The sequence below is a fragment of the Apodemus sylvaticus genome, chromosome 11, assembly GCF_947179515.1.
Source record: "Apodemus sylvaticus chromosome 11, mApoSyl1.1, whole genome shotgun sequence".
NCBI classification, from domain to species: Eukaryota; Metazoa; Chordata; class Mammalia; order Rodentia; family Muridae; genus Apodemus; species Apodemus sylvaticus.
In genome coordinates, this window is record NC_067482.1 from 46,553,308 (window position 1) to 46,577,867 (window position 24,560).

The window sequence follows — 24,560 nt, forward strand, 5'->3', positions numbered from 1 at the left end:
TGTATGTGGAGTCTCCTTCACGTAGATGTTTATCCAAGCATGGCCAGATGCTATGAAAGCTCTGTCAGTAGTTAAGGACCCTCCTGGCTGGTATCTGCAATTGAACTCTCTTGCTGTTTTCCACAGGAGCTGGGACTACTCACTTTCCCACCAACAGTGTTTACGTGTCCTTCCCCTCCACACTGATGCCAGCTTTGATAATTTTTAAATTTACTTTTGACAATAGACATTTTAACCTAAATAGGATGAAATGTTATTGTAGATTTGATTTGTACAACACAGGTGGATAAAATGTTGAACATTTTATATATTTATTACTCATGGGAACTTTTCTGAAAGAAATATCTTTTGAGATCATTTAACATTTTATTTGGGTTATCTTTATTTTTAAACCAAATTCTGACTGATAATCCTGCATCAGATTAATAGCAGGGAAATATGTTTCTCCTATTCTGTAATAGTCTCTTTTCTGAGTTGTTTTCTTTTGCTGTGCAGAAACTTTTGGTTTGGTATAATTTCTTTGCCATTCGTTTTTTCTACGTAACTTTTGTTTGTTTGTTTGTTTATTTATTTATTTATTTATGTTTTGCTTTTATGATGTAATGATTTATCACCGACATTGTGAACTACATACACACTCAGCATAGGAATAAGAATGTCTTTTGTCAGTAACATCTTTAACGAGAAAAATGTTCAGTATAATGTCATTGTTTACTATGTATAAAATCACGGGTTGATAATAGAGATTGTGAAACTTTATACTTTGCAAAAACTCAGACATGCATTAGCAGATTGAGTCTTGTACTAAAACTTTGAAGTTGGTTCTTTCTGCCATTCTCTCCTCATCTTTATGGAGATAACCGAGCATAGTGAGGCCTCTGCTCACCCCTCTGAGCCAGAAATGAGACCACGGGGGCTCTGGGAGCTGGTTCCCCCCTTTACTCGATATGCAGATTCCTCCTGCTTCCGCACTGATGTCTGTTCTCTACTGTGTTTCCTGAGCTAATCTCTGAGGTCAGGATCAGCACCCCAATTCTAGCCTCTCGTAATATTTGTAATAAAAAAACTGTAAAAAGTAACTATCTACTATTAGCAGCATAGCCTGCATGTCAATGAACATAAAATTTAAGGAGTCAAGCACATTTATTGTTTCTGTCCACGGCCCCCTGGGACTCCTGCTTGTTTCAAATGAAAGCTTTGCCTGGCCCTGATTTTTCTGTATTTAATGAAAGCTAGTATCTGTCTTCATTCAACAATGGCAAATTTTCTTGCTAAAGTCTTTAGCATTCAGGGAACTATCATGTTAAGCTTTGTGTCCCACAGGGGAACCAGCATTTGTGTAAATATCTAAAAGGAGAACGAGGCAAGGAGAATGTCGCTCATGAGTGACACAAGTGAGCTGTTGCCATCGTAGTTACCATAGCTACAACAGGGAAAGCTACGAGATGTAATCTCTCCTATAAATACCAAGGCTAGCCATGTGTAATTTAGGACCGTTAAGGTAAATTATCCTTTACCTAACTGCTGGGTTTCCTCACAGCTGCTATGAGGCTAAATGTGTAAGAAGGGGATGAAGGAAGGGTCAACGATTGGTTCAGACTCAGGTAAGTTGTTCTTGATGTCCTGCTAGTCAACCTTTACTCTTAGAACCCATTACCTTCAGATTATTCATTCTTCCACTAACAAGTTATTGAAATTAATAGATACAAGTAATTTTGGTTTAGGCACATCATTCTAGAGATTAATGAAATGGGGTGAATGTCTGTATTTCTGAATTTCCTAGGCTGGATTTAGACAGAGCTGCTGAGAACATGGCACCTGAGTTGCCATGATATTTGTACGGTGGTGGACTTTTCCAGTCTAGCCTCCTGGGTATGAAAGGATTTGATCGGACCTGTGTGTGGGAGCTTGGATTTCTCTCCCATCTCCCTTGCTTTAGTGTATTATTATTTTGTATTATTTACTTTGAGGATTGCTATAGTAGGTACTTCACTATTGTGAAAAACACCAAGACCAAAAGCAACTTATGGAAGAAAGAGTTTACTTTGATGTCTGGTTTCAGAAAGATGAGAGTCTATCATGGTGGGGGACACAGCTGTGGGCAGCAGACATGACAACTGAAGAAGGAAGCTGTGGGCCTTCATCTTGTCCACACACTGAAACAGTGACCTGGAAGTTGGTCAAGGCTGTAAACCCTCAAAGCTTGAACCTAGTGACGTATTTCCTTTAGTAAACCTCCATCTAAGAGTTGGATGTCAACCCCAAATTGTACAACCAATTGGGGACCATGGGAGTCTTGCGGGGGAGCACTTCTCATTCAAACCACAACAATGGTGTAGCTGGTGATACACTCCAGACGTACCTTTTCCCCAAACTTAGGTCACTGTTATCACACATCTATTCTTCAAATCCCTAAACCAGGTATGTTTCTCTTGTGTAGTATTGCAACACTCTCTAAGGTCTGTGTGTCCCAGCTCCACTATGGACCCACAGCAAGATGGTTATTATTTTTATTTTATTTTTCTAGACAGGGTTTCTCTGTGTATCCCTGGCTATCCTGGAACTCACTCTGTAGACCAGGCTGGCCTCGAACCCAGAAATCTGCCTGTCTCTGCCACCCGAGTGCTGGGACTAAAGGCATGTGCCACCACTGCTCGGCAGCAAGATGGTTCTTAAGAGATCAGTAGGATCATTTTTCACCTTGTTGTTCAACACATTTCTTCGACTTCCTTTGTCACTCAGAGTAAAAGTGAAATATTTATTCTCTTAATACAGTTTTCTTTACAAGATTGACAGTTCCTAACTATACTGAGCACAATGACGTACAACACTTTTAAAAATAAATTCTAAAGTCTCAAGAGGCATCCCTCAATCCTTCATCTTCCTCCTTTGCTCCCACTCTTCCAGGTACAGTGGCCTGCTGGCTGTGCCCTGAACCTGCCAAGGACATGCCTGAGTGGATGAAGATCACTGATCTACCATATCAGCCTGCTTCTTTATCGCCCATTTCTCTTCCCATTCCTTTTATCTTCCATGGTAACACATCAATGTCATAGTCTATCTTCTTTCTGAATATTTCCTCCATTGTGCTGATCACTATCTGACAGAGTAAAAATACTGTTTAGTTTTTTTGCTTGCCCCTTTCCACTTTTAACCACATAAGGATACATGCTTCAAGAGGGTAGGGAGATTTATTTGTCTTAGCTCATTGCTAAGTTTGAATCAAGACTACCCAGATGACACTACCCTGGTAGATGCCCATCACTAACAACAGTGCCTGGAACATACAGATCTTGATTCAATTTATTGTCTTTGGTAAGAACTTTCCAACTAGCCAGTCAGGTCTGAAATCACTGTTGTAGGATCTCATATGTGTATTTGAGTGTGTAAGGATAGGCAAACTAATATTAAAAACTCTCTTATACAAATATGCTACTGTGGTAGTTTGAGTGAGGATGGTCCTCATAGGTTCATATATTTGAATGCTTGGTTTCAGCTGGTGTAACAGTTTGGGAAGGATTAAGAGGTGTGGCTTTTTGGAGGAGGTGTGGCATTTTGAAAGGGGTGTAGCTTTGCTGCAGGAAGTGTGTCACTGCCCTTCCCCCCACGAGAGGTATACTTTTTGGAGTTTCAAAACCCCATTCATTCTGTATTTGTCTCTGACTCTGCCTTGTGGTTATCATCTCAATGTGTAAGCTCCCAGCTACTTCTCCAGAGTATGTCTGTCTGCCTTCCTGCTGCAGTATTTATGCCCACCATGATGGTCATGCCTGAGAGCATCCTGTTTCAGCTCTAGTGCATGGCTAGGAATGTTTTGGATTCAAGGTATGGCTTTCTTATGCAAGGTGCGCAAGTGATTTTACACGTTCACCCACTACAGAACCGATTCTCTTACACAACTGCCACTGTTCTTGCCATTGTCAGAACAGCACACCTACCTAATAGTGATGTTCTTTTTGAAAAGACCATGTTGACATGTTTGACGCTTATAGTGGGCCTCAGTCTGGGTATCACCATAGATGCAAACTCATGAGGTACCGTTTCCTGCTGGGTTTGACTTGATGAAGTCTTTCAGCTGATGTATTTAAAGAAATATTGGGGGAATAAAAAGATACTGTGATGGAGTAAATCATGCAGCTGGATGAGGGAAGCTGTGTTACTTACGGCAGGACCAAAAGAGCCATCCTTACTGCTGACTGCAAGCTGGATACCTGGCCAGCTCCAGGCATTCTACCCATGAACATTTTAAAAAATACTACCATTAATTTGTAACATTCCTTGTGAAAAGCTAGAGAGATTTTTTTTTCATTTACACCTGTGGATAAGAAGACAGTTAAAATTCTTTAAAGTGAATACTCAAGAAAGCTTCCTCTTGGCAGGTGAGGATTCTACCACTGAACCACCAATGCACTTTTTTCTTGTTGTTCTTTGTTTTATTTTTATTTATTTTTTTTTTTTCGAGACAGGGTTTCTCTGTATAGCTCCAGCTGTCCTGGAACTCACTCTGTAGACCAGGCTGGCTTCGAACTCAGAAATCCGTCTGCCTCTGCCTCCCAGGTACTGGAATTAAAGGCATGCACCTCCACTGCCCAGTGAAAGCTTCCTCTTGGAACAAAAACAAACAAACAAACAAACAAACAAACAACAACAAAACAAAACCCACAATCCTAATCCCCACCAAGGAGCACATGCTCTCACATTCTCGTGACCGAATAGAAAGCATTAGTGTTTTTATACCCACAACAAAGCATGGACCTGCAGAGGTTTTCAAGCACTCCTCCAGGAACTTCATTCGCATCTTCTGCAGCTCGGGGCTGTCCCATTCATCTTCCGCCACTCCCCAGTACAGATCTATGACCTGCAGACAAATGGATGAAGCAGTGTTAATTCCCCATTGCGGGAATTCGATTTCCCTGTGGACTTCAATCTTGTTCACAATGCCGGGCTAATGCGACTGTCCACTTTTCTCTCAGCAGCATGCGTGCCCTTGGTAGAGGGGCAAGGGGGTGAGTACTGATTTTCAAGTTCTATCTAAAGAGACATGTTTTTGCCTTATGACGGTTTGGGAATGAGCACTGGATTTCTTATTCTATTTCTGATATAGTCATCAGACACGCCCAGAGAAAAGGAAAGGCTAAATGTTGAAGGTTCTGGAGGATAGCTTTTAATTACATTAAACTAGCAAAAATGAATGTATCTGGGATAATTTAACACATTACTTGTGAAAGAATCACACTGTACATTATTATGTTCTGTATATACTAATATAAGAAGAGTTACGGATCAGTCATTAAATACCTATATTTCTTTAGGTAAGAAAAAAGAAAACAAACAAAACACCTCCCTTTCTGTTAATATCACACTTCATTCCAGAGCATAGATATTTTGACTACATTTGTTTTATCTGGAAACAATTTGGCTTTCATCAATATATATCTGAAGAACCTTGTCGGAAAACAGAAAGGTGTGCCTTACTGAGAGAGAAATAATGGGAGCCTCTATCTCCTGACTTCAAACACTCCTTGGGAAGATTCTGTAAGTCTGTCACAACTTTCAGAAGTCGGCTCATCAGTGGCTGGAGTCTGTTCCTTTGCTCAGCACTATCTGCACAAAGCGACTGTTTCCTTTTTTTTTTTTTGAGCTGGATATTTTATGTATTTACATTTCAAATGTTATCCCCTTTCCCAGTTTCCCCTCCAGAACCCCCTCATCCCATCTCCCTTCCCCCTGCTTCTCTGAGGGTGCTCCACCCACTCATCTCCAAATTTTAAACTCAGATGGGCTTCTGTCTAAAGAAACTGCTTCTGCCTGAGGCTTTGAAGGTCTCTGCTTTTTCTTTCCTAGTTTCTCACATCAGGAAAGAGAAACTTCCTGTCTCTCTTCTAGGCCCTGACATGAGTTTGGGTGAGACGCAACCAGAAGGGGAGTCCCCTGCGACACAGGTAGATTCCAGGGACTTTGTGTGCTCCCTGATTTTTGCCTGTGGTTCCCACATTGGTTGCATTTCTATTACATATCTGACACCTTGAATCTGAGGTTTTAGGCCTATGACAGTATATCTCTAAAAACTATTTCCGTGAGGAAAGGACGGGGAGTGATCAGGAGAGATGGTTCATTGGTGAAGAGTGCTTGCTGTTCAATTGTGAGGATCACAGAATCTATGATGGTGGGCCACCGCATCTATAACTCCATTTCCAAAGCCCGCATAGACAATAAATCTCTAAGAACTATTTCCACAGTCCATGCCAGGACTTCCGGCATATCTGAAACTCTCTCATTGACTTGAGGAATGCCTCTATTTAAACTACATTGTAAGGTTTAGCCACATATTGTTAAGGAGGGATATCTGGCAAGGATGTGAGAACTCCACTGATCAACTGGAGAATCTCTAGCTGGAACTATTTAAAATTAATGATGAATAAACAAAGATTCAATGTTTAGTTTCCCACGGCCTCCCCGGCTCCTGCAACTGCTGACTCTTAGGATGGACAACGTTGAAACAGCATATGCCTGTCACTGAATTCTAGAGACCAGAGCTACATGCTACTGAGTTTCAGGAAGGCGCAGAAGTCATCTATGAATAAAATTGGACAGAAAGGGCTGTGAAATTAGTAATTTGGTACGTACTTTTATCATATTCTTTCTGTGTGATTTAGAAAATGCCTCTTATTTAGATATTTTGATTTGTTGGCCAAAAACTTATATATAATATATAATAATATAAATGTTAAAAGAGATATTTAAACAATTTATTTCTTTTAAAAATTTATTTCTTTTATTATTTTATGTGTATGAGTGTTCTGCCTCCATATGTTTGTACACCACATACATGTCTGGTGCCCACTGAGCTCAGAAGAGATTGCGAGATTCCTTGGGATTAGAGTTCGCAGATGCTTGTGAGCTGTCAATGTGGGTGTGGAAATTGAACTCGGGTTCTCTGCAAGACCAACAAGTGCTCTTAATTGTTGAGCCAACTCTTCAGCCCCTAAAACAGGACATTTTCAGCCCTCAGTCAATAAAGCATCAAGCACATTCAAATCCATCATGGTGTGAACGACACTCTTGCTTGAATACTGTACAAGAGAACAGTCACACACAGAGAACTCGTCTTTCTCTTCTTTGCTGATACTGCATGGATGTGAAATCATGTTCTGTGGGACACCGTTACAGTGAATGACAGGCCACATAAAGATAATGAGTAAGAAATGTCATAAAATAACTAGTAAGAAAACCCTCAAAAATGGTGACAAATGAGAAAGGGCAGGATCTGGAAACTGTGCATAGGTCAAGAAAGGAGTCAGAAGGGAAATAAAAATTTAGACAAATGGAAATGGAGATACAGCATGCTAAAGTTATGGGAGGCAGTCAAAGTAGCATCCAGAGAAGAACATTGTAGTTAAAAAGAACTATGTTAAAAAATCTAAAATCAATGACTGAGTGCCCCTTTTAAGGTACTGAGAAAAAAAAGAAGAGCAATCAAGAACAGTATAACCAATCAAAAAGAGAGAAATAATAGCTCATCATGGAAATGTATAAGCTAGAAAAATAGAGGGAACCAACAAAACAAAGAATTATTGAAAAGGTTAACAAAATGACATTTTAGTGGAAATCAAAATTAAAGGAAGGAGACTCAAACCACTAACACCAGAAGTCACATGCTACAGTATACAGAAACTATACAAAAAATAATAAGGAAATTATAGATTAATATTTTTAATGATCGTAAGGCAAAAATCCTCATTGAAATATTAGAAAGCCCAATCTGGTTGTGTAGAAATATAGAAACAGAATCATACAAGACAACCAAGTGAGATTTGCTTGGAATTCAAGGTTGGCTAAAATGTTAGACAAACTGGCGAATATAATACGTTATACTAACAGTGAAGGGCAACATTTACCTGATCATCTCAACAGGCAGAGAAAACTGACAAAACTGAACCCTATCCCATGATAAAAATACCTAAAAATGTAGAAACAGAAACAGACATTCTCTCAACCAGGTGGAACATACTTCTGTTCAGCTCTGTATTGGAGATTCGAGCAGGATAGTTAGAAAAGAAATAGACACACACACACACACACACACACACACACACACACACACACACACACACAGACCATACTTTTGTATAATAAAACACTGAGAAATCTGCTAAAATGTGAAGGTGGCTATGGGTATGGGCATACCATGGTATTTGTGTGGAGAATCAAGGAAAAAATCTATGGAGTCTCTCCTGCCACCTCTATGTGGGTCCAGAGATCTAAGGCAGGTTGCCAAGCTCGCCCAGCAAGTGCCTCTCCCTGCTGAGCCATCTTGCTGACCACTTGATTATCGTTATAGATACAGAAAATCACATTCTGTATATCTGACATGAAAGTAGGAGCAAAGCTATTTTGGGGGTGTGTGTGGAGAGGACTGTTGGGGGTAGGGATGGGAGTGAAGGGGAGGATGGGAGCATACGGGGAGTAAGTTCAAATATATCATGTGGTTGCATGGTAATACTATCCTTAGGAAACTCAATGCTGGGTACAGCAAATATATGCCAATGAAAACAAGGATAGACAGCAAGGACATGGAAATAACAACACAGTGGAAGGAAGTTATAAATCAGAACATCAAGATTCCATAGACGATGTGGACGACTCCATAACAATAGAAAAATAATAATTAAATATGGGCAGAGGCCAGGCGGTGGTGGCACACACCTGTAATCCCAGCACTCTGGGAGGCAGAGGCAGGCAGATTTCTGAGTTCAAGGCCAGCCTGGTCTACAGAGTGAGTTCCAGGACAGCCAGGGCTATACAGAGAAACCCTGTCTCAAAAACAAAACAAAATAAAACAAAAAAACAAATATGGGCAGAGTATCTAAGTAGCTCCTCAAAGAGTGTATACACATTTCCCACAATCATAAAAAAAGATACTTGGCATTATTCATTATCAGAGAAACACAAGTCAAAGCCAAGGTAAGATCACAATTATGTATCCACCAGGGTGTCTGTAACAGAAAAGATCGGAGAAGAGGAGAGGTTGGGAACTCCATGTGTTCTGGGTGGCTCAAACACCATGAAGGGTCTAGCAGCTACTGAAGTGCTCAAACAGGGTTCACATATGACCCGGAAATACTATCCAGAGAAACAAGCCCAAGAATAATGACCACATGTGTCCACACGAGAACTTGTGCTTGGATGCTCATAAGGACATTTATTATTCATAGCTGCCAGAATGCAGGGGTAACCCAGCATTCTACCATGAGATCATTAGGCAACCAGCGAGGTAATGAGATACAGTTACAGGCTACAATGCAGGTAAACGTTGCAAGCCTTAACTAAAAGAGGCCAGTTACAAAGAGCTGAAGGTTATACAATTCTCCTGATATGAGCAGTCGGAACATAATGATAGAACATAAAATAGTGGGGTTCCTTAGCGCAAGTGGGAAGGGGAAGAGGTGGGCCTCTATTACAGGCACAGGGTTTCTTTTGGGGTGAAAAAATGTTCTCAATTTGATTTTTCTAATTACCACATAACTGTGAATATACCAAAAAAATTCCCATTGAGTCACACAGCTTAAGACCGAATCTTAATAAAGCTGTTTCAAAAGGATTCTCTGTACATCTATTTATATTATGATTTTTTAATGTTCTTATATTACCTGCACATAGAGTACATGGGTGCAAGAATAACAGATGTTTATTTAAACCGAGTACTAGAATATTAAAGGCAACCATTAAGATCTAACTAAGTAGATGCAGATGAAATGACCATGATGATCATTTCCTTATTTTTTTCTTTTTGGTGTTTTTCAAGATAGGGTTTCTCTGTGTAGCCTCCTGGAACTCACTCTGTAGACCAGGCTGGCCTCAAACTCAGAAATCCGCCTGCCTCTGCCTCCCAAGTGCTGGGATTAAAGGCGTGCGTCACCACCGCCCGCCTGGCTATGATAAACATTTCCAACAGGGCTCTTTCATTCGTCACAGGCATCGCAGAAGGCAGAGTATCCAATGACTTACCTGCTACACTGTTTTGTCTCACTGTTTGCATCTCTTACTCTTACACTTTGGTACCCTCTCACCCTCTTCTTGATTACTGGTACCCTCTTCTGGGCCTTCTTCATAAACGCCTTTCTTTTTTTTTTCACACTTCAGTAGCTTTGTTTAAATATTCTCCTGCCCCTAATTTTTCTCCATTAAACTGTTCTTTTCTGTTTATCTTTATGGGAATTAAATGATGAGAAAAGATAAAATCAAGCAACCTCAAAGACAGGAACGGAATAAATACACGAAGCATTGAACTTACGCAATATAAAACTCCATTTGGGCAAATAGATGTACCATCTATTTACATGATCAATAGCTGGTAAAAACCGCTTGGAACGAAAGTGCTCAACAAGACAAGATTTATTATCCACTTAAAAAAATTAAGTTTAGCTCTGAGTGTAATGCCTGGGCATTGCGACTCCCATGATGCTCTGGGCTATTTGTTGGACTACGACCCCGTCAACAACACACTTTATATGCCTTTATTTATTGCATCATTTAAGGAGAAAGCTTAGTGAAGCAATTTGACATTTATCTTTTTTTACTTAAAACCATCTCATTTGTTTTTTTTTTTTTAAGTTCTTAGGGATGCTGATTTATCCTGCTAATTATAATATACTCAATTGATCTGAAAACAAAATAATCAAACAAGAAAGCCTTAATAAATCCTCCCCAGAAATCAGGCAAAATTCCTTTTTAAATGCCAGCATTATATAAAGCTATCAAGCAACTTGTAAGAAATAGTAACCTAGTGTTTCACTGCCATCTACCTTCCAAAAAAATCAAATTTGAATTTATAATGCCCTAATACTGTCGCTTATTTGAAGAGAGCTTTGGGGGAGGGGGGGACTGTGGGAGGGGGTGACTGGGAAGGGGGACAATGATCAGAATGTGGAGTGAATAAAAAAAAGACTAAAAAACAAATAAAAAGAAATCACAAGTGGCTGGTGATGTAGCTTAATGGCAGAGTGACCATTGCGTCCTGTACACGAAGAATTGCAATTAATACCTGGCACCACAGAAGTGAAAGGTAATAAAACAAATTTTCTTTCTTTCTTTTTTTTTTGTTTTATAGATCTCTCTCTTTTTATTCGATATATTCTTTATTTACATTTCAAGTGATTTTCCCTTTCCTGGATCCCCCCTCCCCGAAAGTCCCATAAGCTCTCTTCCCTCCCCCTGTTCCCCAATCCACCCCTTCCCATTCCCTGTCCTGGTATTCCCCGACACGGCTGCACTGAGATTTTCCAGGACCGGGGGCCACTCCTTTCTTCTTCTTGGGCACCATTTGATATGTGCATTGTGTCTTGGGTATTCCAAGTTTCTAGGCTAATATCCATTTATCAGTGAGTGCATACCATGAGTGTTCTTTTGAGACTGGAGAACATCCCCACTGAGGATGATGTTCTCCAGTTCCATCCATTTGTCTAAGAATTTCATGAATTCATTGTTTCTAATGGTTGAATACTACTTCATTGTGTATATATACCACATTTTTTGCATCCATTCCTCTGTTGAGGGACATCTGGGTTCTTTCCAGCTTCTGGCTATTATAAATAGGGCTGCTATGAACATAGTGGAGCATGTGTCCTTATTACATGCTGGGGAATCCTCTGGGTATATGCCCAGGAGTGGTATAGCGGGGTCCGCTGGAAGTATAATTCCAAGTTTTCTGAGGAATCGCCAGACTGATTTCCAGAGTTGTTGTACCAGCTTGCAACCCCACCAGCAGTGGAGGAGTGTTCCTCTTTCTCCACATCCTCGCCAGCACCTGTTTTCTCCTGAATTTTTGATCTTAGCTGTTTGGACTGGTGTGAGGTGAAATCTCAGGGTTGTTTTGATTTGCATTTCCCTGATGACTAAAGATGTTGAAGATTTCTTTAGGTGCTTCTCAGCCATTTGATATTCCTCAGGTGAAAATTCTTTGTTTAGCTCTTGTACCCCATTTTTTAAGGGGGATATTTGGCTCTCTGGAGTCTACCTTCTTAAGTTCTTTGTATATCTTGGATATAAGCCCTCTGTCAGATGTAGTATTGGTAAAGATCTTTTCCCAATTTGTTGGTTGCTGTTTTGTCCCTTTGACAGTGTCCTTTGCCTTACAGAAACTTTGTAGTTTTATAAGGTCCCATTTGACAATCCTTGATCTTAGAGCATAAACTATTGGTGTTCTGTTGAGGAAATTTTCCCCTGTGCCCATGTCCTCAAGAGTCTTCCCCAGTTTCTTTTCTATTAGTTTCAGTGTCAGAACCTTATCTGGATATAAAACATGAAAGTCGGAGAGTATATGTCTGATATAATTTGATTATGGTGGTGAATGAGCGTGCAGTGTGCACAACTTTGCAAGTGTGGGTGCACATGCCTGTGCATGGCTAGAGGCCAGTGGAGGACTCTTCTTGGCTTAATCCCTTGGGACAAGGTCACACTGAACTTGGAGGCTAGGGTGACTGATGGCTGACAGCTGGTAAGCCCTACTTATTTTCCTGTCTCTGCTGATCACAGCCCAGGAATTATAGGCATGTTTCTAACGACACTCAGCTTTTGTTTGGGTGCTGGGTTCTGGGTGCTGGGTGCTGGTATCTTAAGTCAGGCCTTTTGATGTTGTTGCTGTTTTGTTTTTTTGAGACACGGTTTCTCTGTGTAGCCCTGGCCGTCCTGGAACTCACTCTGTGGATCAGGCTGGTCTTGAAGTAAGAAATCCTCCTGCCTCTGCTTCCCAAGTGCTGAGATTAAAGGCATGCATCACCATTGCCAGGTTTAACTCAAGTCTTAATGCTTTAACTTACCCACTGAGCCATTGTTCTCACCCTACATTTTATTTATTTATTTATTTATTTATTTAAACAAATCCTATCCTGAAGTGAGAGCTGTTGTTAGTGTAGTGGGTCTTTATTTATTAAGACATTTCCTCCTAGGGAATGATCTCCTTTTGCGCTTAAAAATAATCTTATCACATTATAGTTAGCTTGGATTTTTTAAAAATAGATTTCTCTAGCTTTCTTTGCTTTTATACACACATTAAAAAACTCCAGTTTTTAGGGATATCTTTTTAAGAACTCTAATAGCTCAGGAAATAATTACAGAAATTAGCAAATGGGAGCACACAGAGTTAAAAACCTTCTGCCCAGCAGAGGAAACAAACAGCAGAGTGAACAGACAGTGCAGAGATTAGGAAAAAACCATTGCCACCTCAGGAAATAATTACAGAAATTAGCAAATGGGAGCACACAGAGTTAAAAAACCTTCTGCCCAGCAGAGGAAACAAACAGCAGAGTGAACAGACAGTGCAGAGAATAGGAGAAAACCATTGCCACCTCAGGAAATAATTACAGAAATTAGCAAATGGGAGCACACAGAGTTAAAAAACCTTCTGCCCAGCAGAGGAAACAAACAGCAGAGTGAACAGACAGTGCAGAGAATAGGAGAAAACCATTGCCACCTGTACATCAGATGGGGGATGATCTTGAGTCTGTAAAGTCTTGGAAAACTGATCCTTGGACTCTATAGATCATCCTACCAGTGAATGACTAAAAGAAGCAGATTGTTCTCAAAAAGAGAGATGAAAATGATCAATAAACTATGCCTGTCATCAAAGAAACCAGTGGTAAATGCAAGAGAGGGTGTGAGCAAAGGGGACTGTGTGTGCACTGTCTTTGGGATTTAAATCGTGTACCACCAGCCTGGCAATCAGTGTGGAGGCTCCTCAAACATTGAATACAGAACGAGAGCAAGATCCAGCCACGGGAATCTAACAGAAGGAAGCTGGGTGGGCACATCACCCCCAAATAAGAAAGATGGAATTCATATCCTAGGCTCATAGCAAGGATTAAGCAAATTAACAGTAAACTCTGCATAATTTTCAAGTTCTCCAAATTTGCCCATGAGAATGTTTCTTTTTCCTGTAATACATATTTTTTTTCCAGCAGATCAACTTTCTCTACCCATTTTCTTTTAAGGATTCAGCTTAAGCAAGCCTTTCTGAAAGTTCAAGACAGTAAGACCACTGACCTCTTCCCCCAGTCCCGCCCCCTGCCTCCATGATGCATGCCCACAGCACCTGTGCATCCTTGGCAGTGAGTATCACATGGGTCAGTGCCAGCTCATGACTACATACCCTGTGAGACTCAGCGACCTTGGGCCAGGGCCTATTCAACCCTGGTGTTGCTAGTATCATAACTATTCCTGAGGCAATATGCAATTACAAAATGCCTCAGTTACTTGTCTTGTTGCTGTGATAACAAGCAAGCAAGCAAACAAAACTGCCCAAAGCCATTCAAGGAAGACAGGGTTTAATTGACTTCCAATTCAAGGGTGGGGGAATCCATCACGGCAGCAATGTCATGGCAGCAGGAGCTTGAGGCCGCTGCTCACAGTTACATAGCAAGCACAGAGATGAAGACTGGGGCTCAGCAGGCTTTCTCCTTTTTGTTCTCTTTGACTCCAGCGTAGAGGATGGGTCCGCCCACAGTGAAGGTGGACCTTCTCATGTCGATTTACCCAGTTTAGCTTATCCTTCACAGACATGTCCAGAGATTTGTCTTCCAAAGATTTTTAGATTTTTTTTCAGTTTATTGATTTGAACAATATTGGTCATCTGGTAGCTATCAGAAGACGTGTGGACAGGGCTCTGAGGCTACCAAACAAGCCTGATACATAAGATGAAGAGTAGACACTGGTGAGGAGGTGCTACAGAGATACCTGTGATTGGCCTTAAAAGACAGCTACAGAGCCTCTCCTCCAAAGAGGGTTGGACAGACTTTATAATACACGTGAAAGTGAAGCAAAGAACTGTGCTGTATCCTGCTTCTGGATAGACACTAAGATTATGATATAAACTTCTATGGTCAGAAGGACTTGAGGACCAGGTAGAAGAAATGCTTTACTCTAGGTAAGTGAACGAGTTAACTACTTCTCAGTGATCTCTACCTAATCATGGACAAAGCAAATCTTTCGTACAAGCTACCCTTTAGTCTGTGAATATTTGTTAAAACGTTCCTCCCTTCATCCTGAAAAAAAAAAAAAACAGGAAAAGTAATCGGGGAAAAACTTAAGTACTGTGAGTTTAGGATTTACAGAAGGCTTTGTGGTGAGTGTATTCAACCAAGACACTTAAATGTCACCTGAAAATTGGGGACTATTTCTCATTCTGCTTACTGAAGGACAAATTCTCTTGGGTGGTTTCCACTGCTGGGGATAATTGAGACAGTCACAGTTAGCGGAAATGAAGGCTTAGCAAAGAATAATGCTTTACTAAATCCTGAATCTCCCCCAAGGCTTCCACTCTATATTTTGGAGAAATATTTAGAAGATCGCCCCCCCCCCCCCCCCCCGAGTACAAACTAAAGTGAGGAATAATAATATCGTGTCTGAAGTCAGACTTGGCTATTCAGAGGAACCACTGCATGGTGCAGAGATTGTGATTAAATCAAAACAATGAAGGTCATGTCCACACTCTCCTTCTCCCTTGCCTGCTGTCCTCTTCATTTATTTTCACTCTCATAACCTGGCTCTCTCACAAGGATGGGAGATGGATGATGTAACACGTTTATACTCCCAGGGAGTATCAGCTTGGGAAGGCCTGGCTAGGCTCTGATGGACAGCACTGAAATGTGAAGTGACTAAACAAATTAGACCTCTGGCTCGAGTGAAGTGATGCGATTCAATGAAGAGCTGTGCATTTCCCGGTAGACAGAGGCATCCATTAGATAAATAGAAAAGAGAGGAAGGTGATTAGTTGACAAGGTGCAGGCGAGACCAAGGGCAGCATAACAGAGTGTGTCAGTTACAAAGCCTGCAAGGTATGTTGGTAACTCAGGGGGACAAAACACATCTTGGGATGCCTGAGCAGGCAGAAATGAAGAGCTCGTGAAGAAACAAACCTGGGAACCTATGCTCTTGCAACCAAAGTAAAAAATATGAAATACAGTAAAAGGGGTTAGTAGAACATAAATGAAATGAGAGAACAAGGGTGGGGATATTGGGAACTAAGGTTTTAAGTGGAGATGGGAACAGAAGGTGAGGGAAGTCAGAGGGTGGGAGTAGATACACAGCATTAAGGAGGTATTAAGAAGCCTTGTGAAACCCCGAGTCGTTAAGCCAATTACAGCCAAGGAAAGAAGTTTCAGCAGAGATATCCTGCATGGGTAAACAATGCTGCTCCCAGAAGACATACATTACTGTATGAAGTTGTTACCCCAAACAAGACAGGCTTCTGCTCTTGCTCTGTAACTAGATACAACCTTATTGCTAAGGACACCACCCACCATTGTTGTAGGACATAGAGAAATAAGTCTTGGATGGACTGGGGAGTCCTTCCTGCTGGCCATTGGTACGTTTCCTATGATTCAGTGCCTGGATCCACACACACTAGCATATGGGCAGCATGAGCTGTATGTAGTGGGTTATTTACAAAAGACATGAAGTTGGGAAGGAGATAGATAATGTGTGTGGGGGGGGTAAGGGTGGAGAGAGAGGGGGAGAGGGAGATATGACCAAGACAGATCGAAAAAATATTATATGTGGATTTAAAAAAAAGTCAAGCATATACTTCTATAATTAAAAGAAATCAAGAAAAGAGGTACAGAAGAGACTGGCTTGATGGAGTATGAGACCTTTGGTGAGACAATGTAGAGGAAAACAGTAAGCATCTGCAAGGCCATGCTAATCTGACCTTCACAAAATTTAACCCAGTCTGCGACTACGATGTATATAACTATGCATATACATAGCCTAATTGTTTTTGCTTAAACCAAAATTTCCATCCCCCGCTTAGCAGGATAAAAAGGGCTATTAGTTAAGCTAACCTTTAGTTAAGAGTGATATATTATGGAGCCTTTGTGGCAAGTCTTGGCTTTCTCACTGTTTAATAAGATGACCCCACATACTGAAGGGGAAAATGGGAGTTCTTGAATGCCAAGTGCATGAGAAGCAACACAGGAATCTATGCTCTTGCAAGCAAGCTTGCTGTAGACAGTCAGGGCTGTGTTTGGGGGAGAGGATATCAAGAACCATAATGGAACAAACTAATAATTATTATATAACTTGCGACAGGTGAGCCCTTATTAGACAAGGCTATAAGGAATTCATTTTAGGAAAGATTCCTGCTATTAATATGTTTTTCCTACACTTGATCTTAGCCAAAAGGCCGAGAAGTGATAATATGCTTTTTCTGTTATTATTAACATACATTACAATCACTAAGTAATATCACACCCCTTTGGAGCACATCTCTGCAGATCCACAAAGTCTTGTGATGCTATATAGACAAATAGATGACTTAAGTCTTAATGATGATCCTAAAAGAATTCCTAAAATTATATCTGTGATTATTAAGCTCTTTTATAGTGGGACTTCTAATAGGTCCTTTTCTGATAGTCAAAGTTGCAATGAGAACTCTGCCAGTCTTTCAAGTGTCACCAGTTAATTGCTCTTAGATGGTAACCAGACTGTCTCCTATTCAGAGCACATTCCAAGATGTTGTAAAACAATTAGCCAAAGGTCATAAAAAGGGAACTAATAATAGGTGCTAGAACAGAAGATAAAATATTGATTGGATTTATTTATACAAAACTTCACTAATAACTTAGTTATGGTTTTAAATCTTCAGTGAACCTGTGGAGGTAAGACAGGTGATGGACGTTTAGCCAGATAATTATGCCTAATGGATATGCATGTAAACATTCGATGTTGTAAACTTCTATTTCAATTTGTGATTTGACTTTTTTGTGTGTGTGAACTTGTGATGAACATTGTAACATGTGATCATGTATTCTGAAAGATGTATAAGTTCCTTTTTCCCCCTCCCTAGAAGAAATTTCCCTTTTCCAGCTTAGGGTCTCTCCTATTTTCCCCTTAGATAGCTTTCTTAGGAAACTTTTTACAACTTAGTAATAAACTCTATAATCACTTTTCTTTTTTTAAATTTATTGAATATAATCTTCATTTACATATCCAATGGTAAAACCTTTCCTGATTTGCCCTCTCCCCCAAACCCCCAACCCCTCCTCCCACCCTCTGCCTCCACGTATATGCCCTTCTACCCAACCCACTCCCACTTTCCCTCCTTCGATTTCCCTTTGTTGGGGGCATCTATTGAGTCTTCACCTGGTCAAGGACCACTCCTCCCACTAATGCCCAACAAGGCATTCCTCTGCCACATTTTTGGCTGGAACCATGTGTACCCTTTGGTTGATGGTTTAGCCCCTGGGAGTCCTGGAGCATCTGAGTGGCTGATACCATTGTTCTTCCCATGGCGCTGTAAACCCCTTCAGCTTCTCCAGACCACCCTCCAGCTCCTCCATTGGGGACCCCACGCCCAGACCAATGGTTAGCTGCTAGCATCTGCCTCTGTATTTGTAAGGTTCTGGTAGGGCCCCTCCAGAGACAACCATGGCATGCTCCTTTTGGTATACACTTCTTGTCATCCATAGCAGTGTCTGGGTTTGGTGACTGTTTATAGGATGAATCCCCAGGTAGGGCAGTCTCTGGGTGGCCTCTCTGCTCCACACATTGTCTCCCTAATTGCTCCTGTGACTATTTTGTTCCCTTTCTCAGAGGAACCAAAATACCCTCACTTATGTCCTCCTTCTTCTTGAGCTTCCTGTGCTGGTGAATTGTAACTTGTTTATTTTGAGCTTTTGGGCTAACACCTACTTATCAGTGAGTGTACACCATGTGCATTCTTTTGTGATTGGGTTACCTCACTCAGGATGACACTTTCTAGTTCCATCCATTTGCCTAAGAATTTCATGAATTCATTGTTTTTAATAGCAGACTAGTACTCCATTGTGTATATATACCACAGTTTCTGTTCCTCTGTTGTAGGACATCTGGGTTCTTTCCAGCTTCTGGCTATTATAAATAAGGCAACTATGAACAAGTGGAGCATGTGTCTTTATTACATGTAGGAGCATCTTCTGGGTATATGCCCAGGAGTGGTATAGCTGGGTCCTCAGGTAGTACTATAACCACCTTTCTAAGTGTCCCATTTTCTTCCTGGGACTTCTGACTAGCAGGCTAAAAGTTAGAGCAGCACAGTTCCTGCTGAGATAGAACAAAGGCTGTATGGCTTAATCCTCCTACTGTTAGGCTACAGGTGTTAATCGCCTAAGCCAACAGTCTTTTACCCTCAGAAAGAGCAAGAAAGTTTTTAGGACTTTTAAAAAGTCATCACCATCATTTCAGTACAGTTAGAGAGCTAGACAGTCCGAGACCCTCAGATTTTCAAGCCATTCGAGAGTCCTACTCTGTGACTCCACCAGTCCCCCCCCCCTGGAGGGGAGGCTCCTGGCAAGGGGAAACCATGAACTGGCCTTTTCCTGTCTCCTTGATGGCTGGCCACCTTTCTCTTCCCTTGCTCTGGATAAAGAGCCTCCACACTGTCTCCCTTATTGCTCCTTGTGCCCTAGTCATCTTATTCACCCCAGGTCTTTTGTGGGGTCCATATTCCTCCCCAAAGCATCGGTAGTAGCTTTCAATGGTGATAGATGATATGATATGATATGATATGATTTGATATGATAGTTAGAGGGCATCTATATGGACTGAGTTTGACTCTATAGTCAAACTTCTTGTCATGTTGACTAAGAAGTGGGTATACCAGTTGTAGGTGCAGAGTGTTATGAGGTAACCTCCTTCGAGTGTCCTTTGTAGAGAAGAGAGCAAGCATGCCTGAGAATTATTATCTACCTGCTTAGTTTCACTTATCTCACTTAGACCCCCTCACCTCTGAAGCAGAGCTCAAAGAAAGGAAATGGGGGCAAGTCTGCTGAACTCTGTCCCCACCTCCTCCCATCCTTTTAGCAGCCACATTGGGGTAGGTCCTAGCTCTGTCTTCTTAAAGCAAAATAACAAAAAACACCCTCATCTCTCTCTCTATATATATATAAAGTAGAGCTCCAGAGAGAGGTAGAATCCCACAGGAGTAGCCAACGTGCTGAAGAAATAATCAGGGGAATTGAAACAAATGTCTAAAGTTTGAGTGTAGGAAACTTATCCCCACTGCGGCTGCTGGAGGGAGTGGAGTTTTGAGAGGTGTGGAGGTCACAAGGCTTTCACTGCTATGGGTAAATTAAAGCTTTAAAGGTCACTGGCAGAAGGGGAAGGTGGCCTCTCTGCCCTTCTACTGCCCACCATGAAGTACATGGATACAGACACCAAGGTGCCATGTTGGAGACAGAGGCTGCACCCTGACAAGGAACCAAACCTGTTACCATCTTGATTTTTCCTTTCCAGATGATTACAACTGTGAAGAAAAATTTCTATATTTTAACAAATGAGTCTCAGGTATTCTGTTACATGAGCACAGACTACCATAGTCTTTGTCTTGCTGCATCATCTTTTCTTGTATGTGATGTAATGAATGCTTTCTGAAGGCAGCACTCATTCCATAACTGATGTAACTAACACACTTCTTAAAGCAAAAGTGTCATCCTGAGTGAGGTAACCCAATCTCAACCTGTGGCCTACGTTCCCTTCAGTGGCAGTTGAACAAACCTTTCACAGGGGTCACCCACACCACCAGAAAAGACAGATATGTTTATGGTGAGTCACAATAGTAGCACAATTACAGTTATGAAATAACAACAAAAATAATTTTGTGGTTGGGGATCACCACAACACGAGGAGCTGTATTACAGATTACAGCATTAAGAAGGTAGAGAACTACTGCCTTAGAGGAACAGATACCTTGGGACTGCTAGTTCAAAGATCTTTTATGATACTCAGAAAGCCAGGAAAAGAGCGTACGCCCTTTCTTGATACTTGGTTCCTGGTGAGGAAGAAGAATGAAGACTGTGAAAGACAAGGAAGTTAGCATTGCTCAAGTGTCATGATGGGCCAGTGCTCTGTTTTCCCCACTTCTTTACCTTGTTTATCTGATTTCCTTTTTAAAAAAATTTTGTATATAATTTTCATTAATTACAAATATTGTTCCAAATTTCTTTTTACTGTCCTGACATTTTAAGCTTTAGAGAAAAGAATGAACTATGAAATACATTTTAGGATAAATCAAATACAATAAGGAACAATAATAGCAATATGGACAAAATATTATGTATTAACTTGTATCACAATGGTAGCATATTTTATTCATTTAAAAGTATTATTTATCTATCAAGTCTTTTTCAGTTTTATATATATACTTGTCTGTTTTATACGAATAGGTTGGAATTCATAGTTCTTAAGCAATCTACATTTTAAAATGTAAAAAATGAATGTGATTAGAACATTTCTGCCTCCTACTACAATCAAAGGTGTTTCTAGTAGTTAATGATTCAATCTGTTTCTTAAATGAATATAACCTGTTCCCTGTGGGCTGAGAATGATGACAATCACTCAAGCCAAATAGCTTTGACCATAGCAGTAAATCTGTATCCAAATAATCATGCCTACAATTCATTCCTTGGTGCAGCAGAACTGTCAACTCTTAGCTTAGCTACTATGGAGGTAAAATCCTTTGGGGATGTGAGGGATATTGAAGTACAGCCTTATTACAATGAACTGCAATGTCTAAAAATTGTTCTTATTTTGGGTTCTATCACAGTAAGAGCCAAGATTTTAAGCTCTACTCAAAAGAAAACAAACAAACAAACAAACAAACAGAAGGACTTTATCTGTTTTTTTCCATTTAATTCACATAGTTGTTCTGGAAATTAGACACTGACCCATGCAAGACTCAGCCACAGGTTATATGTCAAGCAATGTCCAGAGTACAGGGCTGGATTTTGCCCTGTACTGCAGATTTGACATTTCAACTTTTGTATATATGCACTAAAAACTCATGCTGTTGCTACTATACTTTGTAAATGATGTCACAGGCCGCGGTGCACAGTGGCATCAATGCGGGCTATTTTGGTATTGTGTCTCAACAACAATAAAAAAATGTGCTGTCAGTTCAAAGATGCCACACCTTTTATTTTTGTCTTCAATTCTAATTTCAAATGTAATAAAAGTGCAAAGCCCTGCATCTGAGAATCAATGAAATCTGGTAAGTATTGTTTCAAAGAATTTTGTTTCAGCCGCAGTGAGGAGTCTAGACAAAACAACAAGATGGAAAGACAGAGAAAGGTCAGAACAAAAAGCTCTGTTAGACGTTCACATCCAAGCAAGGCAGAGACTTGTGAAACGGAAAGAAGATCAGCTTCTAGGAGCACCACGGCAGATGACTCAGAGGGAGCACTGGCGTCTTGGACCTGGGCTTGGAAGGGTGGAGGAGTGGACTCACTGTGAGTCATGAGCTTGTGTTTTAAAGAATGGGAAATAGTAGCAGCTGGAAACCGAGGTAAAGAAAAAAGTATGAGTTCTGTTTTAGGACACTAACATTCAAAGCAGAACATGGAAAGAACATGCCATCCTGACAGAAACTTAAGCAGATAAGGTCTGAACTGCTTCGTGAGGAAGGAAGGACACCAAGAAGACAGATCTAGATAGACCAGAGGCTCCAGAGGCATCCTGGAGCGATGGAACCACCAGGGATGAGCATCCGTTTAATTTGTGTCTTTGCATGTTAGCACAACGTCATCTAGGGGGAAACACAGGTGCGGAGACACCCAGCAAGAACTCCTTGCTGGCAGAAGCTGGTTCCCCTATTACTAGTTCCCAGCTCTCCTGGGAAGCCAGTTGGTTTTAGAGAATGAAGACAGGCTGGAGCTAGCATTCTGGGAGGCGTTCTCACTGGGACAACAAATCAGGGCTCCTGACGGCAAAGGCATGGGGAAAATTACTTTGACAGAGATATTTAGTAAAAGTGCAAAGGATAGGATAATAGACAGGGGATATTAGCCTAAGATATAGAAATAAGAGAGGCTAGGGTGGCCATCAGGTGCATCTTTTGGCTTGAGAAAACTTAAGCATTAATCCTCAGAGCTCTGATTGGCTAAGACCTAATCTTTTTGCCTCCCATTCCATAGCCACTGATTCAAGACAGAACAGCACCTTTGAAATATTAAAATGATTAATAAATAAAAAAGAAAGTTGAATTAACTACATCAACCACTTCAGATGACATATTCTATCAATTCAATGACCAAGAAGAATGAGGAAATTTTAAATTACTATTTTGGCTGGTGAACAATTATTTTCTTTATATTTTTCTGGGTACTTAACATGCATAAATGAACTCCATTCCTTTTTGCTCATCTAGCTAATTGCTTTCTTTGCTGCTGTCAGCGGAAAGCCTGTCCCTGGAAGGCCAGGCTTCTTCCCATCAGGATGATCCCACCAGGAGCTCATTACCATCTAGAACTGCTCTGCACTGCCTGGAAGCTCTACCGTCCATATGTATCTGCCCAGTGGCTCAAAAGAGGTTAGTTCACATTTGGATGTGTTTGCCATGTAAAGTATACATTAGGATTTGACACTTAAGATGAAAACAGTATGTAAAATACACTATAAACATTTTTTACATTGATGGCATGTTTTGGATATATTGGCTTCAAGTGTAATATTAAATCATTATCAGGATTATGGAGAATTTTGCAGCCGTAGGTATGACTTGCATGGGTGACTGCTGTTTTCTATAGCTCTCCAGAGATTCTACAGAATCTCATTTATTTTTTGACTCAATATATTCAGTTCAACCAACCAGCATTTATTTTACATCCACTATGTGGCAGATATTATGAGAGATGCTGATAATAGAAAGATATAATAACATAGTTGCTGGCTTTTGAGAGCTTTCACTTAGTGGAGGAGAGAAATTAAAAGTGATTAAAGTGTTAGATGCTACATGCTGGTAAAGACCAGGAATGAGGCACTATGTACCCTTAAGGAAGAGCTTTCTTCTCCTTCCTTTCCTTTCCTTTCCTTTCCTTTCCTTTCCTTTCCTTTCCTTTCCTTTCCTTTCCTTTCCTTTCCTTTCCTTTCCTTTCCTTTCCTTTCCTTTCCTTTCCTTTCCTTTCCTTTCCTTTCCTTTCCTTTCCTTTCCTTTCCTTTCTTTCTTTCTTTCTTTCTTTCTTTCTTTCTTTCTTTCTTTCTTTCTTTCTTTCTTTCTTTCTTTCTTTCTTTCTTTCTTTCTTTCTTTCTTTCTTTCTTTCTTTCTTTCTTTCTTTCTTTCTTTCCTTCCTTCCAAGATAGGGTTTCTCTGTGTAGCCCTGGCTGTCCTAGACCTCACTTTGTAGACCAGGCTGGCCCAAACTCAGAAATTCACCTGCCTCTGCCTCCCAAGTGCTGGGATTAAATGTGTGCGCCACCACCGCCCGGCCAAGCTTTCTGTTTCTTAAAGAATAAATATTGGGCTGGAGAGAGGCTAAGGGCATCTACTGTGAAAGTGAGAGGACTTGGGTTTTAATACCAAGCACACAGATAAAAGCCAAGCATGTGTGCCTATAACCTCACCATCGCAGGGCAGAGGCAGACAGACCCTCCCTTTGCCAATCTCTTTACTTCAGAGCATAGCTTTAAAAGTAACTCAGTTTCACACCCTTTATTACTTTCATTATTTACATTTTATATATGTATTTGTATGTGTGGGCGTGGCTGCACACATGCCACATGCATATGCAGTCGTCAGAGGACAACTTGTAGAAATG

At 40.7% G+C, this 24,560-nt stretch overlaps 1 protein-coding gene across 1 annotated transcript in view; it reads right to left on the minus strand.

Annotated features, from left to right (window-relative positions):
* Positions 1–24,560, minus strand: part of Nwd2 (NACHT and WD repeat domain containing 2) — a 160,972-nt gene that overhangs the window by 54,049 nt on the left and 82,363 nt on the right. The window contains exon 3 of the mRNA XM_052199248.1: positions 4,742–4,858. Coding sequence (XP_052055208.1) covers positions 4,742–4,858 — 117 coding nt within the window. The remainder of the gene's footprint in view (positions 1–4,741; positions 4,859–24,560) is intronic.